Consider the following 12,541-nt stretch of genomic DNA (forward strand, 5'->3'; position numbering starts at 1 on the left):
AAAGGGCTTGAGTACATAAATATTTATCTAGGAACCCTACCGTATCTACAACACAGTAAGAATCTACAGGAGGACAAACTTTTACCATACCACGCTGAGTGCAATTGCGTTATAACATTTCAAATATACAAAGCTCTGTTCTTTTTTTTTCTTTTTTAATAACAACGGTATGTACAGAATCAATAATCACAGTTTGGTGACTTCAACAGTCCATATTCTAGCAGAGTATTTCCCTTTGGTTTGATATAAAAACCTTGGTTGGTGTATGATAAAGAAGAGAACAAGAACAAGACGCTCCTTTCAGTTAAGTGCACTGTTAGCTATCTTACAGATTCGCATTCGCTTCCCTGGCCCTGGCTTCACGCCGGGGCCCACGCTGGGGAGATCAACTTAGAGCGCCAAAATGCTATTAAGAAAAAAAAAAAGCTAAGTGGGGTGTCAGGAGGAAGAGAGGTTGGGCTTTTTAAATTTTTTAACTTCAACGCCGGGCGTCTTGGGGAGAAAACCTCCCCGATATTTTCAGTAAAGTAAGAACGGGAGCGAGTGGACGATCGAGTTGGAGAGAGGTGGGCAGGGGCAGGGACAAGGGCAGGGGCGGGGGGACAGCCAGCCGAGGAGGTGCCACGTCCGGTAGCGCCGAGGGCTGCCTTGCCCGCGCCCAGGCTGCTGCGAAGGCGGCTGCGCTCTCTCAGTGCCGTCTCGGGAGTGTGCTGGTCCTCTGTTTCCATTTGGTCTTGAGTGATGCTGTGTGAGGTGACCTTTCGGGGCGCGCCCGGGGCGCGCGGGCGGAGGGCAGCCTTTAGCACACCTCCTTGCCCGTGCTGGTGCCCGGCAGGATATTGAGCTGCGTGAGCTGCGCGGCGTGCTCCTTGGCCTTGAGCCTCAGCGCCGCTATGCTAGAGGCGCGTCTGTCTGCGGCCGCCGTGGCCGGGTCGGCCAGCGCGCCCGACGCCACCGCGCCCTCCACGGCCGGCGTGGGCTGTCTCAGGAGCGCGGCCGCGGTCGACGCGCTGGTCAGGGGGGCCATGGTGGAAAAGAGCCTGCGGGGAGAGCAAACAGCGCGGTCACGGCCTCGGGCGGCGTTTCCCGCCGCCTCTCCCCCAGGGGCGCAAGGGGCGCCGCCGCAGGGGCCCGGAGTCGCAGGCCCAGGCTGGGCCGCGGGCTGGGGAGCAGGTGGGGGCGCGGACGGGAGGCTGGGGCGCTCTGAGAGGGCTTTACTAGGGCCGAGAACCGACGGAGAAAAACAGACCAAGGGGCCAGATATTCCCGGAGGGGCCAGAGCCGGGGTCGGAGGTAGGCCCCGCGGCCCAAAACCCCACGGCCAAAGTGCGCGGATTCCGTGGTTTCGCTTAAGAAGGGGGTGTATTCCCAGACCAGGAGCTCCAATGGCTTGGAATACTATTTGCCAGGAGAGAGAAGAGGAGAGACAAAGAGAAAAAGGAGAAGAGCAGAGCAGAGAGAGAGGGAGGAGAAACAAGAGAAAGCAGGGAGAAGGTGGGATCAAAGCGGATGAGACCTAGACTGCAGACTTGGTACTCGCTCTAGGGCGTCTTCTCGGCCGGGGCTCCTTTAGCCCTGGAAAAGGCGGCCTGGTTTGCCGGCCTTCCCGCCAAGCCGCCAGGGCCGGACCAATGACCGCGGGGGGGGGGGGACGGGGACGGGGGGGTGCCTGTGGATTTCCGCTCGACAGGCCACTGTGACCCGCCCGCGGCCCGGCGCGGCGACACCCTTTCCCCGCCGCCTTCCCGGCGCCCCTGCAGCCTCTTGCCCCAGAGAGCCCCCGAACCCGCGACCCCCGCGTGCGGCCCACGGCGACGCCCAAGCCTGGGATCCCGGTCGCCGCCACCGCCTCCGGGCGGCACCGGGATTGCTCTGAGCGGCGCCTCCACCCGCTTGGCACTGCACCGCGGACCTGCAGCTGAGGCCCGAGCAGCCCCTGGCCACCCGACACCGCCACCCGTACCCCCGCCGCTTCCCCACAGGGCTCTGGCTCGGGGTCCCCGCCGGACAAACTCCGGCTTTCCACGATTAAAAAGGAGCCCACCAAGACTCGCGGAGAGCCCCCTGCTTCTCCCAGGCCCAACTCCCCACCCCTCATGCCACCCCCACCGCACCCTTTTCCCAGCCTCTCGGACGGAATCTCGCAGCCCTGTACCCCAGCCGTGGTTTGCCGGTTTTTACAAGTCACTTGTCGTCAGAAGGGAAAAGGAGGGAGGGGGGTGCCGAAGGACACAGGACTTTAATTTTTTTTCCCGGAAACAAATAATAAAGTGTTGCCTGGAGGGGGCATAACATGCCCTGGTTCCACTAGGTAAACTGAGTCACTAACTACACTTCAATGCACTCTCTATTTTATTGGTTTTGTTACAAGAAACTAATGTTACTTCGAGTCTTTTTTTGAAAATTTTCTCCAAGATGGTTTTTGTTAAGTGGCTGCGCAGTTGGATGAATCTATTATTTCTTTGTTCTCCCAAAGAGAGATCATTGAAGCTGCATTCAGTTTTATTTTCACTGAACTTTCCAACTTAATACATCCCTCCTTTGTTTCTTTGTCTGTGTGATTATACAGACTTTTTATTTCATCATTTGGTGTTCACTTAAAGAAAGGGAGTTATAATATACGATGAACTGTTTCTTTTATTTCGTTGTCTCCTCCCGCCGTGGGGGTCGGGGGTTGTACATATGAAGGTATGGTTGGCAGCGGGTCACTTGAGTGACAAGGAAGATAGAGTCTGGGAAGAAGAAAGATTTCTTCGCACCCAGAGGGCCCGTGGCTCCAGGGCTTCTGTGGGGACCAGGACTGTGTTCCTCTGACTGCCAGGATTTGGGGAACGAGGAAGGATTTTTGCAAAACTTGAAAAGTCATCTCGGCTCTGTAGCCCACACCTGTCAACGTTTACACTCATCCCACCCATGGCCTGGGCTGTTGCTGCCTTCAAATGGTACTTCTACAGCTTTCATTGAACACTCGCAATTGTCATGGTTGTTGTTACTGCCACGGCCCTCCCCTTTGCCGGTCAGTCCCAAGTCATTCCCTTCCAAGTCCACCTTGTTTGAGGCAAAATTAGAGAGTATTTTCTTTGGCTAAATCTCTGAGATTAGGCCAAAGAGAAAAGCTGCGTGTAGCCCCTGCCTGTCTCCGGCCTCCTCCCTGACCTCGGCCTGTGTGTGTGCATGAGCGAGAGACAGACAGACAGACTCCCCGAGGCCGCGCGTTACCTGCCGAACGCAGGGCTGATGAAGGCCGGGTGCCGGAACACGGCGGCTCCGAGGAAAGTGCTCAGGCCCAGCGGCGCCCCGCTGGGCGGCAGGCTGGCCGAGCCCGGGGGCGGAGGTAGGCTCGGGAAGGCGGCGGCGGCGGCGGCGGCGGCGGCCGTCCAGGCCGAGTCGAGCGCGGGGTGGTGCGGGGGGAAGGGGCTGGCGTCCAGGTAGGGGCTGAGCGGGTGCGTGGCCGACAGCGGCCCGGGGAAGGGCAGCCCCGGAGGATGGGTCTGCGCGCCCGCCTTCTCCCGCTTGCGCCACTTGGCTCGACGGTTCTGGAACCAGACCTGCAAGGCGGAGAGAGCCCCGGGTCGGCGCGGCTCCAGGCCCGGCGGGTGCTCCGGGCGCGCCCCCACCGCGCCCCCCGCGCGGCGGGCCTCCCTCCTCTGCACTCCTCGCCCCTCGCTGGCCTCAGGTAACTGGTCAAGGACGCCTCCGGGGCCAAACGGGCGGTAGAAAGGAGCCCAAACTTAAAGCCAGCAGGAAACACGGGGCAAGCAAACCCTGTCCAGTGAGTATTCCAACTAGCCTAGTTCCTTTCCAAGTTTAAGGAAAGGGGTCGGTGTGTTTACAAATGGGGACACCCAGGTTTAAATGTCTGCGCTGCCATGTGCTTGCTGTGCATCTTTACACAGGTCACTTCAGCCTCTCTCAACCTCAGTTTTCTAATCTGTAAAATGGGGATAATAAAACTTGACTCATAAAGTAAGGCATGTGAGCTCCCGTTCACTGGTGACTCCCAGGAGGGGCAGCCACGGAGAGATGATGAGTGCGGATGAGCTTTTTACTGCATGTCAGCTATTTTTGCCTATTTCAGGTTTACCCAAGAGCTGGCCAAATCCCTGCTCTGTATTGAAAAGGGAATCCGGGAGGCGATTCGTTTATTCTTTCCAGAAATATTTATTGAACACCTATGAGTACTAGGCTGGGTTCTGGGGTTTGAGGAGAGCTGGGAGGGAAGGAAGAAATGCCCAGAGTAATTAGGGAACAAGCATACACTTTAGAGGGTCAGTTCTCCATGAAATGAAATACTGGGTACATAGCCTGCCATCTGCAGGGGCTCTAGGCAGGGCCCCCTTCTACCCAGGAAGGCACTGACTGTGGGGACCAGGTAGGCAGCAGTGCCTGGACACACAGAGATCAGAGTGCAGGATCCTTGCAGACTTTCCACATCTTCAGAGCTAACAAGTCCTTTATTTCTTTGGGGGATGTGGTTTAAATGGGTTATTTCAATAATACAGTTCTAGGCTTGGGGGAGGTTTTCAGCACAAGGTATCTTCCTAATTGTTAATAGAAAGCAGTTTCAGTAGAGACCTTTACCTGAAATGTGGCAGCTACCAGAGCCTAAAAATAACTCCCAGGAGCATGAAATTATTTTTATGTGACCTGCTCATCACACCCACAGCTAAGATATGCTCCCTCTCCCCTGAAGGCATTAATATTTTTAGGACTGGGTTTATGCCTGCACACAAGTCTAAAAATTAAGAATGAACTCCAGGGCTATACAGTTATATTAAAATATAATGTAAATGATCCCAGAGGAATACGTTAAAAAATTTTTTTAAAGACATCCATGTCTTTCAAATATACACACTGGGGGTTGTCATTACTAGCACTAGTATCTAAGCTTGGCTTGACTTCAAGAGAGCCACCCAGGACAAGAAAAATCGAGAATCCAAATGGGTTGATTACTTAAAATTCTGCTGGAAAGGGGTCCATGCATAACATTCCACAGCCCTCAAATAATCTATTTGTGAATTGCAGAAACACTTCGGTGTGGAAATTCAGAGGCTTGAAAAAGTAAGACTAGATGGGACCAGGCTGGGTGGGCAGCTTTTGTGTGTCCAAATCTGTCTAGACGAGAATATCCGCCACTCCTCGATGGCAGTGAAAGGAGTAAAAGGTGGAGGGGGCAGTGGAGGCAGAATGCCCTCAAAGAACATGGAAACCTTTTACAGACGGATCGTCTCTCCCGGCTCAACTGCAATTATCAAGATGTCCCCCTGCAATTCCTCATTATTGAATTAATACCTCTGAGGCCCCCCAAAGGTAAACGAAAGGACTCTAATAATTCATATTCACTTAATTACATCTTCTCCAGTGAATAGGGAGAGAGGAGAAGGGGAGGGGGCGCTCTCTTTCTTTTTAAAAGTTATTTAACTTTCCCACGACTCGTTCCCCTGAGCTGAAAATACGGAGTTGCTGTCACATCTCTGTTTGACAATGGAGAAATGTGTCAACAGAAAGGAGGGGACAGGCCTCATCATTAGCCCTCTAATGCAAGAAGCTGTTGTGTATTAAATGAGCCATATGGAATTTATTGTGCTTTATCAGCGCTTGATTTTGACTGTAAAGTGATTCACTCAGCTCCTAACCCAGGGACATCTGTTTTCTGTTGGCCATCGGGGCTGCCCGGTGTTGATCGTCTCTTTGGTTATGAGGCCTGGGTTCGGAAATGCACTCTGGTATGGGGCTGCAAACACCTTTAATAGCATTGCACTCGCTCCCTATTAGATCAATGTGGGCTCATTGCTATAAAAAATGGGAAATCAAATAGCATTAGCCAGCTCCTTGTGCGGGCGGAGGGGAAATCAAACAGCATTTTGCCTTCAAATGGCCCTGTTTGTTCTAGCACTAAGTGGGCTTTTATGAAGCCCGATTGGAGACTTAATCGCAGCCAAATACCTGCTTGGAGCTGAGCGGATTTGTCTAACAACCAAATCCATGCTCCATCCCATTACTGCAATCAGAAGTCAGTCCGAGGCTTGTTTCCTACAGGGGCTGTGGACCGGGGGGCTCCTGAACGGCAGCCTCAGGGACCCTGAGACCCCTCTTCTGATCCTGGACTCCTTCCTCAAGGCTCCCAAATCCAGAAACCTTCCCCTCCAACCTCCCAGGTCTTCATATTTTAAAATATTTTTGTGAGTGAGTGGGGTGATTTTTCTGATTCTGCTTCTCTTCATTTAATGAAGGGAGTCTTGACTCCCCCAATCCATCAACCCTTGTCTCTCCTGCTCTCCCCCCAGCCCCCCTCCCTCTCTCCAGTGCAGCTCACCTGGACTCGGGCCTCAGTCAAGTCCAGCCTCATGGCCAGTTCCTCCCTATAAGAAAGCAACACACAGACAGGAGGTCACTGTAGGCTCCAGCAACCCCTTCTCATCCACGGTCCCGTCCCCGTCAGGCCTCCTCCATTAGGGTCTCCCCCAGCTGCCTGCCCTCACCCCCAAACACATGGGCATCACCATCCTTCCCCACTGGAGTGCCTACTATGTGGCTGAAAACATAAAAACACAACACATTGCCAGATAGAAGAGAGTATATATTATATTGTATCATTATATTCAAGAGGGACTGGGGTGACTTCTTGAGTCTATAAGTCTATAACACTGGGCACTCAGATTCTCTCTCTTAAGCCAGAGTTAGACAAGAAACACACACACACACACACACAATGTTTACGCCCTGTTTTGTCCTAATATTAAATGGGAGAACTCAGCACTCAACTAAAAAAAAATTTTTCCCCCTCTTAGTTTCTTTCTGCCTTCTTTAAAAATTTTTGTCTCTCCCCCATTTTCTCTCTCTCTCTCTTTCCAGCTCTCTGCCTTTCCCTCCATTTCTCTCTCCCCCGCCTTCCTCCCTCCCTCACGCCCTTAGGTCATACTCCCCATTACCCTCTGGAGATATGTTAAGCTTGTTAAGAGTTCAGTGGGGTAATTTTTCGATTAAACAAAATTCTGTGCACCTCCTGACTCCAGTGCCCACTACAAACCCTGCCCATCTCAGGGGAAGTCAATTGAACTGAAACCCTACCCCGTCATTGCTGTTATTACTGCGACAATTAAGGCAAATAGGAAACCATTAAGATGCTGTAAAACGGCTTACGACCTGTTTACCGAAAATATGAGCGAGCCAGAATAATTGGCTCTCCACTCGCTCATATGAAAGAGCTGGGCTGCCCCAGCCTGGGACCCCGGTCTGCACTGCTGGCAGGCCCTCCAGTCCACACCTGAAACTTCAGGACTGGGAGAAAACTGGTTCCCTAAGCGCTTTCCGTTGCTCCTTGCTACAGTAAGCATCAGCAAATCTAAAGCGGCACTCCTGGCTGGCTCCAAGCGGAGCCAAGGGGCTCTCACTAACACCTGGGTCCGAAAGAGGTGAGCGTGGGGGACTATGGTTTCCCCGGAGAAGCTAAAAAAGGGCAGACGTGAGCTGACACCACCTCATTTTCTTCTTTTGAAATACACATGTGTGATAAACGCAAAAAGTGGGTCGGCCAGTTAGCTATTTGATAGCACACACTGATTTTTAAATTTGTTTTCTTTTTTCAGGATAACGAAGGGACTGGATGACAGGGGAGGACCAAGTTTAGCTCAAGGGATGATGAAGTTTAGTGCCTTCGACCCGCATCAAGTCCACTCTTCTCTGTGTCTGGTTAGGAGAGAATTTGGCAATGACTTGCCAGACCAACTACACTTTAGAGGTGGCTCAGGCCTCCCGAGCCCTAAGCAGCGATTTCTCCTCTGGTTCAAGGGGCGGGCAGCTTTCTGCTCCTAAAATGCACATTGAAAAGCTGCACACGTCTCGTGCGAAGGAGCTGCCAGAGCTTGACAAGCGCCTCGCCAGGCAGACACCCATTCCTTTCTCCGTCCCCACTGGGGGAAGTTTGCCCCAATCCTGGCTCCTCACCTGAGCCGAAGCCTTGGCCTTAGGGTGGGAGAGGAAGCCCCCAGCCGGCCGGCCAGCGTCTCAGGTCGGATGGATAAGCCGGGGCGGAGGGGCCCAGCCATCTCACAGGAACATCTTTCCCCAAAACACTCAAGCGAGCGGGAAGTGGAGCGTAACCAGGCAGAACACCGCGTTGGACACCCGTCCGAAGAGAAAAATTCCCCCAGCTGTTCCGCTACTGCCTGCCAGGCTCCCAGCAATCGTAGCCCACCCCCGTAAACCCGCGTACATTAAACGAACGCTGGGGTTAATGTGTGGGGGGAGAGAGGACAGCGAGGAGAGGGGAAGATTCTGGCTGGTGCCCCCAGGTGTACAGATACCAAACACTGCCCAGTTCTGACTTCCTTCGGTTATTTCAGGAGTCCTCAAACGACAGAACTTGGATCTTTTTAAAGGCCTATCTCCGCAGGCACGGGCTCCAGCTTCACCGTGAACAGCGTAACTGATACCCACCAGGCTCCGGAGGCATCAGGCGGGGGTGGCGAGCGCACCACACAGCGGCCAAAAATAGTCCCTGCTTGGCTTTGGCCGTGAGGGCCGGCGGCGCTTCCTGCGCCTTGCCCGACCCGGCCGGACCGCGGCGCCCGGGGCCCTGCGTGTGGACGCTGGTGTGCGCGCGGCTCCAAGGTGGCGCGTTCGGGCGCCCTTTGGAGAGGCCGTTTCTTTTTCTCTAACTAAAACTTGTAATCAGGAAAAATTCAACTGGAGAGACCTTGGGAAGGAAAGAAATCATCCCAGTCTAAACTTAAAGCCCGAGTGTGTGTGTGTGGGGGGCTAGCTTTTGGTGAGCAGGGGTGCGTGAGTTGGAGGGGCGAGCCTGGGTAGGTTCCCGGGGCCCCTGCCCGCCCGCTTTCCTTCTCTGGGGCCCGCTCGCGCCATCCAGCCGTCGCCGCCGCTGCGACCACCCCTCGCTCGTACCTGGTGAAGACGTCTGGGTAGTGCGTCTTCTGGAAGGCCCGCTCCAGTTCTTCCAGCTGGTAGCTGGTGAACGTGGTGCGGTAGCGCCGCTGTTTGCGCTTCAGGAGCCCCTCCTCCGAGTCGCTGCCCGCAGACAGGCACACGCTGTCCTCGCCGTCCTTGCCCTCAGCGTCCTCTGGGTGCAGCAGCAGCTCTTCCTTGGGCGACAGTTCCCCGCCCTCGGTGGCCACGGCGGCGGCAGCGGCGGCGGCCACCGCACCAGTGGCGGCCACCGCGCAGCGCCGGGGCTCCTTGAGCAGCGCGCGGGCGTCGTCCTCCAGCAGCTCCTCCTCGTCGTCTTCCAGCAGCTCCTCTTCCTCGTCCTCGTCCTCTTCGTCCTCCAGCAGCTCCTCCTCGTCGTCCTCGGCGCCCGTGCCGCCACCCGCCGCCGGGGCGCCACCGGGGCCGCCGGCCGCGCCGAGGCGCTCGTCCGAGTGCGCGGCGCCCCCCGGGCCGCCCAGCTCGTCCAGCGCGGGCGGTGGCGGCACGAAGGGCGCCCCGTTCTCGCGGTACGACTTGCTGCGGCTGATGCTCACCTGCGGCGCCTGGCTGATCTTGAGCGTGTCCCAGGCCGCGGCGGCCGCGGCCGCGGCGGCCACGGCGGCCCCCGCGCCGTCCGGCCGCTCCCCGGGCCGCGCGGTCGCCGGCGGCGGCGGCGGAGGGGCCTCCCCCCGCGGACCCGCCGTGGCCGTGGCCGCCGCCGCCGCCGCCGCCGCAGCCGCTGCCGCCGCCGCCGCGGCGCCCTGGAGGAGGCGGCCCCCGCCCGGGCCGTACAGGCGCCGCAGCTTGGGCGGCAGGTGCAGCTCGGCCTCGAACGGGGCGCTGCTGCCCTTGGGGGAGCCTGCGGGCAAGGGAGAGCGGTCAGCGCGCCGCCGGCCGGCCCGCGCTGCTCCCTTGGCGCCTGGGCCCCGGCGCGCGCGGCCCCCGCGCTGGCACACTCCGACCCCTTCTAGTCCTTCCCCTTTTCTTGCTCTTTCCTTTTCTTTACATCTTTCTCTCTTCCCTTTCTCTTGGTTCCTTCTTTTTTTTTCCTTTTCTCCCTCTTCGTCCCTCCCTTCTGTCCCCTCTCTCCCACTCTCCCCTTTATTCCCTTTCTTCCTTCCTTTCACCTTTCTCTCCCTCCCTTTCATGTTTCTTTCCTTCTCTTTTTCTCTTTCTTTCTCTCCCTTTTTTTCTTCATCTTTCTCCTCTCCCCTTGTCTTCCTTTCTCTTTGGGGGCGCTTCCCCCCCTCTCCTTCTTCTTTCCTTCCTTTATTCCTTTCTTTTTCTTTCCCTTTGCCCCCTCTCTCACTCTTTCCCTTTCCCGTTTCGGGGCAGGGGAGAATCTGAAAACATTCAACAGCCTAAAAAAAAAAAAATCACCACCACCCTGAAAACTTTGCGCACGACCTCGGCCCTCTGCTCTGCCACGGGGCCCCCAGCTGGCGAGAGGGGCGCTGCCCCGCGGGCGACCCCTGCGGGGGGAAGCGGCCATGTGGCCCCTTGTGGCTGTGCCCCAACAGCCCACAGCGGGACAGGGGCGAGAGCTCCTTGCACAGAAAGGCAATGAAAAATCGTCCTGGCGAAAGTGGCCTCGGAAAAGCTTGGGTAGGGGCGGAAGAGGGTGCAACAAGCACAGGCCGCTCCTTCCCTTCAAGGAAGCGCCTGGCACAGGTGCCACTGCAGGCTAAAAAAAGAAAAGGAAAAAGTCAGTTTTATTTTAAATGGCCCCTTCTCCGCCGTCCGCTCCAGTCTTCCAAGTGGCGCTGGGGCTGGACCGCTGGTTTTCGGATTTTAAAAGAAATCAACAATTCTTTCCCTGCGACACCTCTGCAGCCAGCTCAAGGCGAAACTTGAGCGTAACAGGTTCGGGTCAAAACAACAGTTGTTCTGGAATTGTTAATTTTAGAAAAAAATAAAACCTTTTAAACATCTCAACTCTATTTTAAAAAATCACATAGCAGAGAAAAAATAGCACCCAGAAGCCACACATTTCATACATTTCAAATACAATAAGGAGCATTTGGGGAATCCCAGGGAGATGTTTTCTGCAAAGCTTGGGTTTAAAAGGTCACAAGTAATCTACAATTAAAAAAGAAGGGGGAAAAAAAAAAGCAAAACACCACGTATAAAGAAATCTTCCAAAGAGAAAAGGCCAAGGCTCACTCTGCCTGGAAACCCCATTCACAGCTTTGGGGATCTTGTCTTCACCAAGTTGTTACAAGGGTCCACCCCGCACCTGCTGTTTCTGACCTGTCGTCCCTCTTCAGAGTACCCTCAAGGCCACCAAACGGGGCATTCAAACGACCTAAAGACCAACACCGAGAACCTAAGGGCCCCGGAGCGAAGCTTGGCTTCTGCTTTTGCTGGAAGCAGAGAGGGAGGGAGAGACAGCCCCCGGCGAGATGTTTAACGCTCTTTGAGGCACCAGGCCCCAGAGTTGTTCCCTCTTTCCTCCGTCTCCAGCTTGACAAGCCCAGGCCCCTGGCCGCTGAACATCAAACACCAAAACCAGTGCCTAGCACCCTTTGCAGGTGCCTGGCGGGCGCAGCCTTACCTTGCACGGCCTTTTCCTGGTCGGCGCGGCTGGCCAGCGGGGCGGGCAAGCTCTGAGCGGCTCCCAGCAGCCGCATTTTGCACGGGCTCCTCCGGCCCAGGATGCTGTCGATGCAGTAGGAGGAGAGCAAAGTTGGAGATTTACTTTTGCATTCGGGCCTCTCGGAGCAGCCCTCCTCCTGGTACTGATTGCTCATGGCTAGGGCTTTTTCCCTGGACGCAGAGAACGGGCCGCTGGCTTCCTCTCCTGGCGGGTGGGATGGATGGGTGTGTGTTGGGGGTTGGGGCTAGATGGCTGTTTTAATGGATATTACTGCGATCTCTGTGCCTCTCTGCCTCCCTCGGTTGCTGGCTGCCGGCTCCCGCCCTGCCAGCGGCCCGAGCTCGCCCTCTCCGCACTCCGGACAAGCAGTAACAAGTGTAGTGAGCGGCGGGCGCGGAGCTCTGGAGTCTCTCTCCTCCACGTGCTGAGAGGCGCTCTCTGATTGGCTCTCGCCAGAGGCCGGGCTGCGCCGGTCTGTGGGCTCAGCGCAAAGCCCGGACTGGATTCTGGAAAGGCGGGGTGTGGGGGGCAGCGGGCACTCACCCGAGCCAATTTTCTTTTTCTTTTTTTGTTTTTAAATACCAACTTTCTAAGTTCTCCATTCTCTTCCTGCAGCTCCTCCTTTAACGCATTAGGACCGGCCCGAAGCTCTAGCTTCTTTGGATGTGAGGCCTGTGTGTGCCACTTGGGCGACGTGCGCCCCTTCCACCAACGGGAGGACTTCCCTCCCTGGAGGCGAGGCCTTGAGGCTCGCGTTCAGACCGACGTGGCACTTTTCAAAGTATTGCGCTCCCAGGACAGCACCTTGACCTCAGTGGCGCTCAGTCGCCCGTCCTCTTTAGGCCAGACGGGCCTCCGATGTGCCAAGGTGACGGCTGCAGGCAAACACCTGTCGCTTGGGCGTTCAGTTTTCTCTCGTGGCCCAAAGCCGCGGGCTGTTAGTTTTCGCCCTGAGCCCAGCGGTTGCTCTCTTGTTAGTAGCGTCCCCCAACTTCTGCCATCTCCGTCTGAACTCTGGAA

At 55.9% G+C, this 12,541-nt stretch overlaps 1 protein-coding gene across 1 annotated transcript; it reads right to left on the reverse strand.

The window, feature by feature from the left end:
- Window positions 1-799: 799 nt before the first annotated feature.
- Window positions 800-11,738, reverse strand: ARX (aristaless related homeobox). Its single transcript, XM_058535175.1, has 5 exons — window positions 11,480-11,738; window positions 8,905-9,784; window positions 6,317-6,362; window positions 3,220-3,548; window positions 800-1,040 (listed from the first exon to the last, which is right to left on the reverse strand). Exons 1-5 carry the CDS (start codon window positions 11,673-11,675, stop codon window positions 800-802), a joined length of 1,692 nt encoding a protein of 563 aa, XP_058391158.1. The 5' UTR covers window positions 11,676-11,738.
- Window positions 11,739-12,541: the final 803 nt, after the last annotated feature.

This window comes from Diceros bicornis, chromosome X (assembly GCF_020826845.1).
Source record: "Diceros bicornis minor isolate mBicDic1 chromosome X, mDicBic1.mat.cur, whole genome shotgun sequence".
Lineage (NCBI taxonomy): Eukaryota > Metazoa > Chordata > Mammalia > Perissodactyla > Rhinocerotidae > Diceros > Diceros bicornis.

Excerpts from the sequence above, each read along its gene's own strand:
- ARX (XM_058535175.1), bottom strand. The coding sequence starts at position 11,675 with ATGAGCAATCAGTACCAGGAGGAGGGCTGCTCCGAGAGGCCCGAATGC. Across the intron at positions 3,549-6,316 it reads TGACTGAGGCCCGAGTCCAG|GTCTGGTTCCAGAACCGTCG; the intron begins GTGAGCTGCACT and ends TCCGCCTTGCAG. Across the intron at positions 1,041-3,219 it reads ATCAGCCCTGCGTTCGGCAG|GCTCTTTTCCACCATGGCCC; the intron begins GTAACGCGCGGC and ends CTCTCCCCGCAG.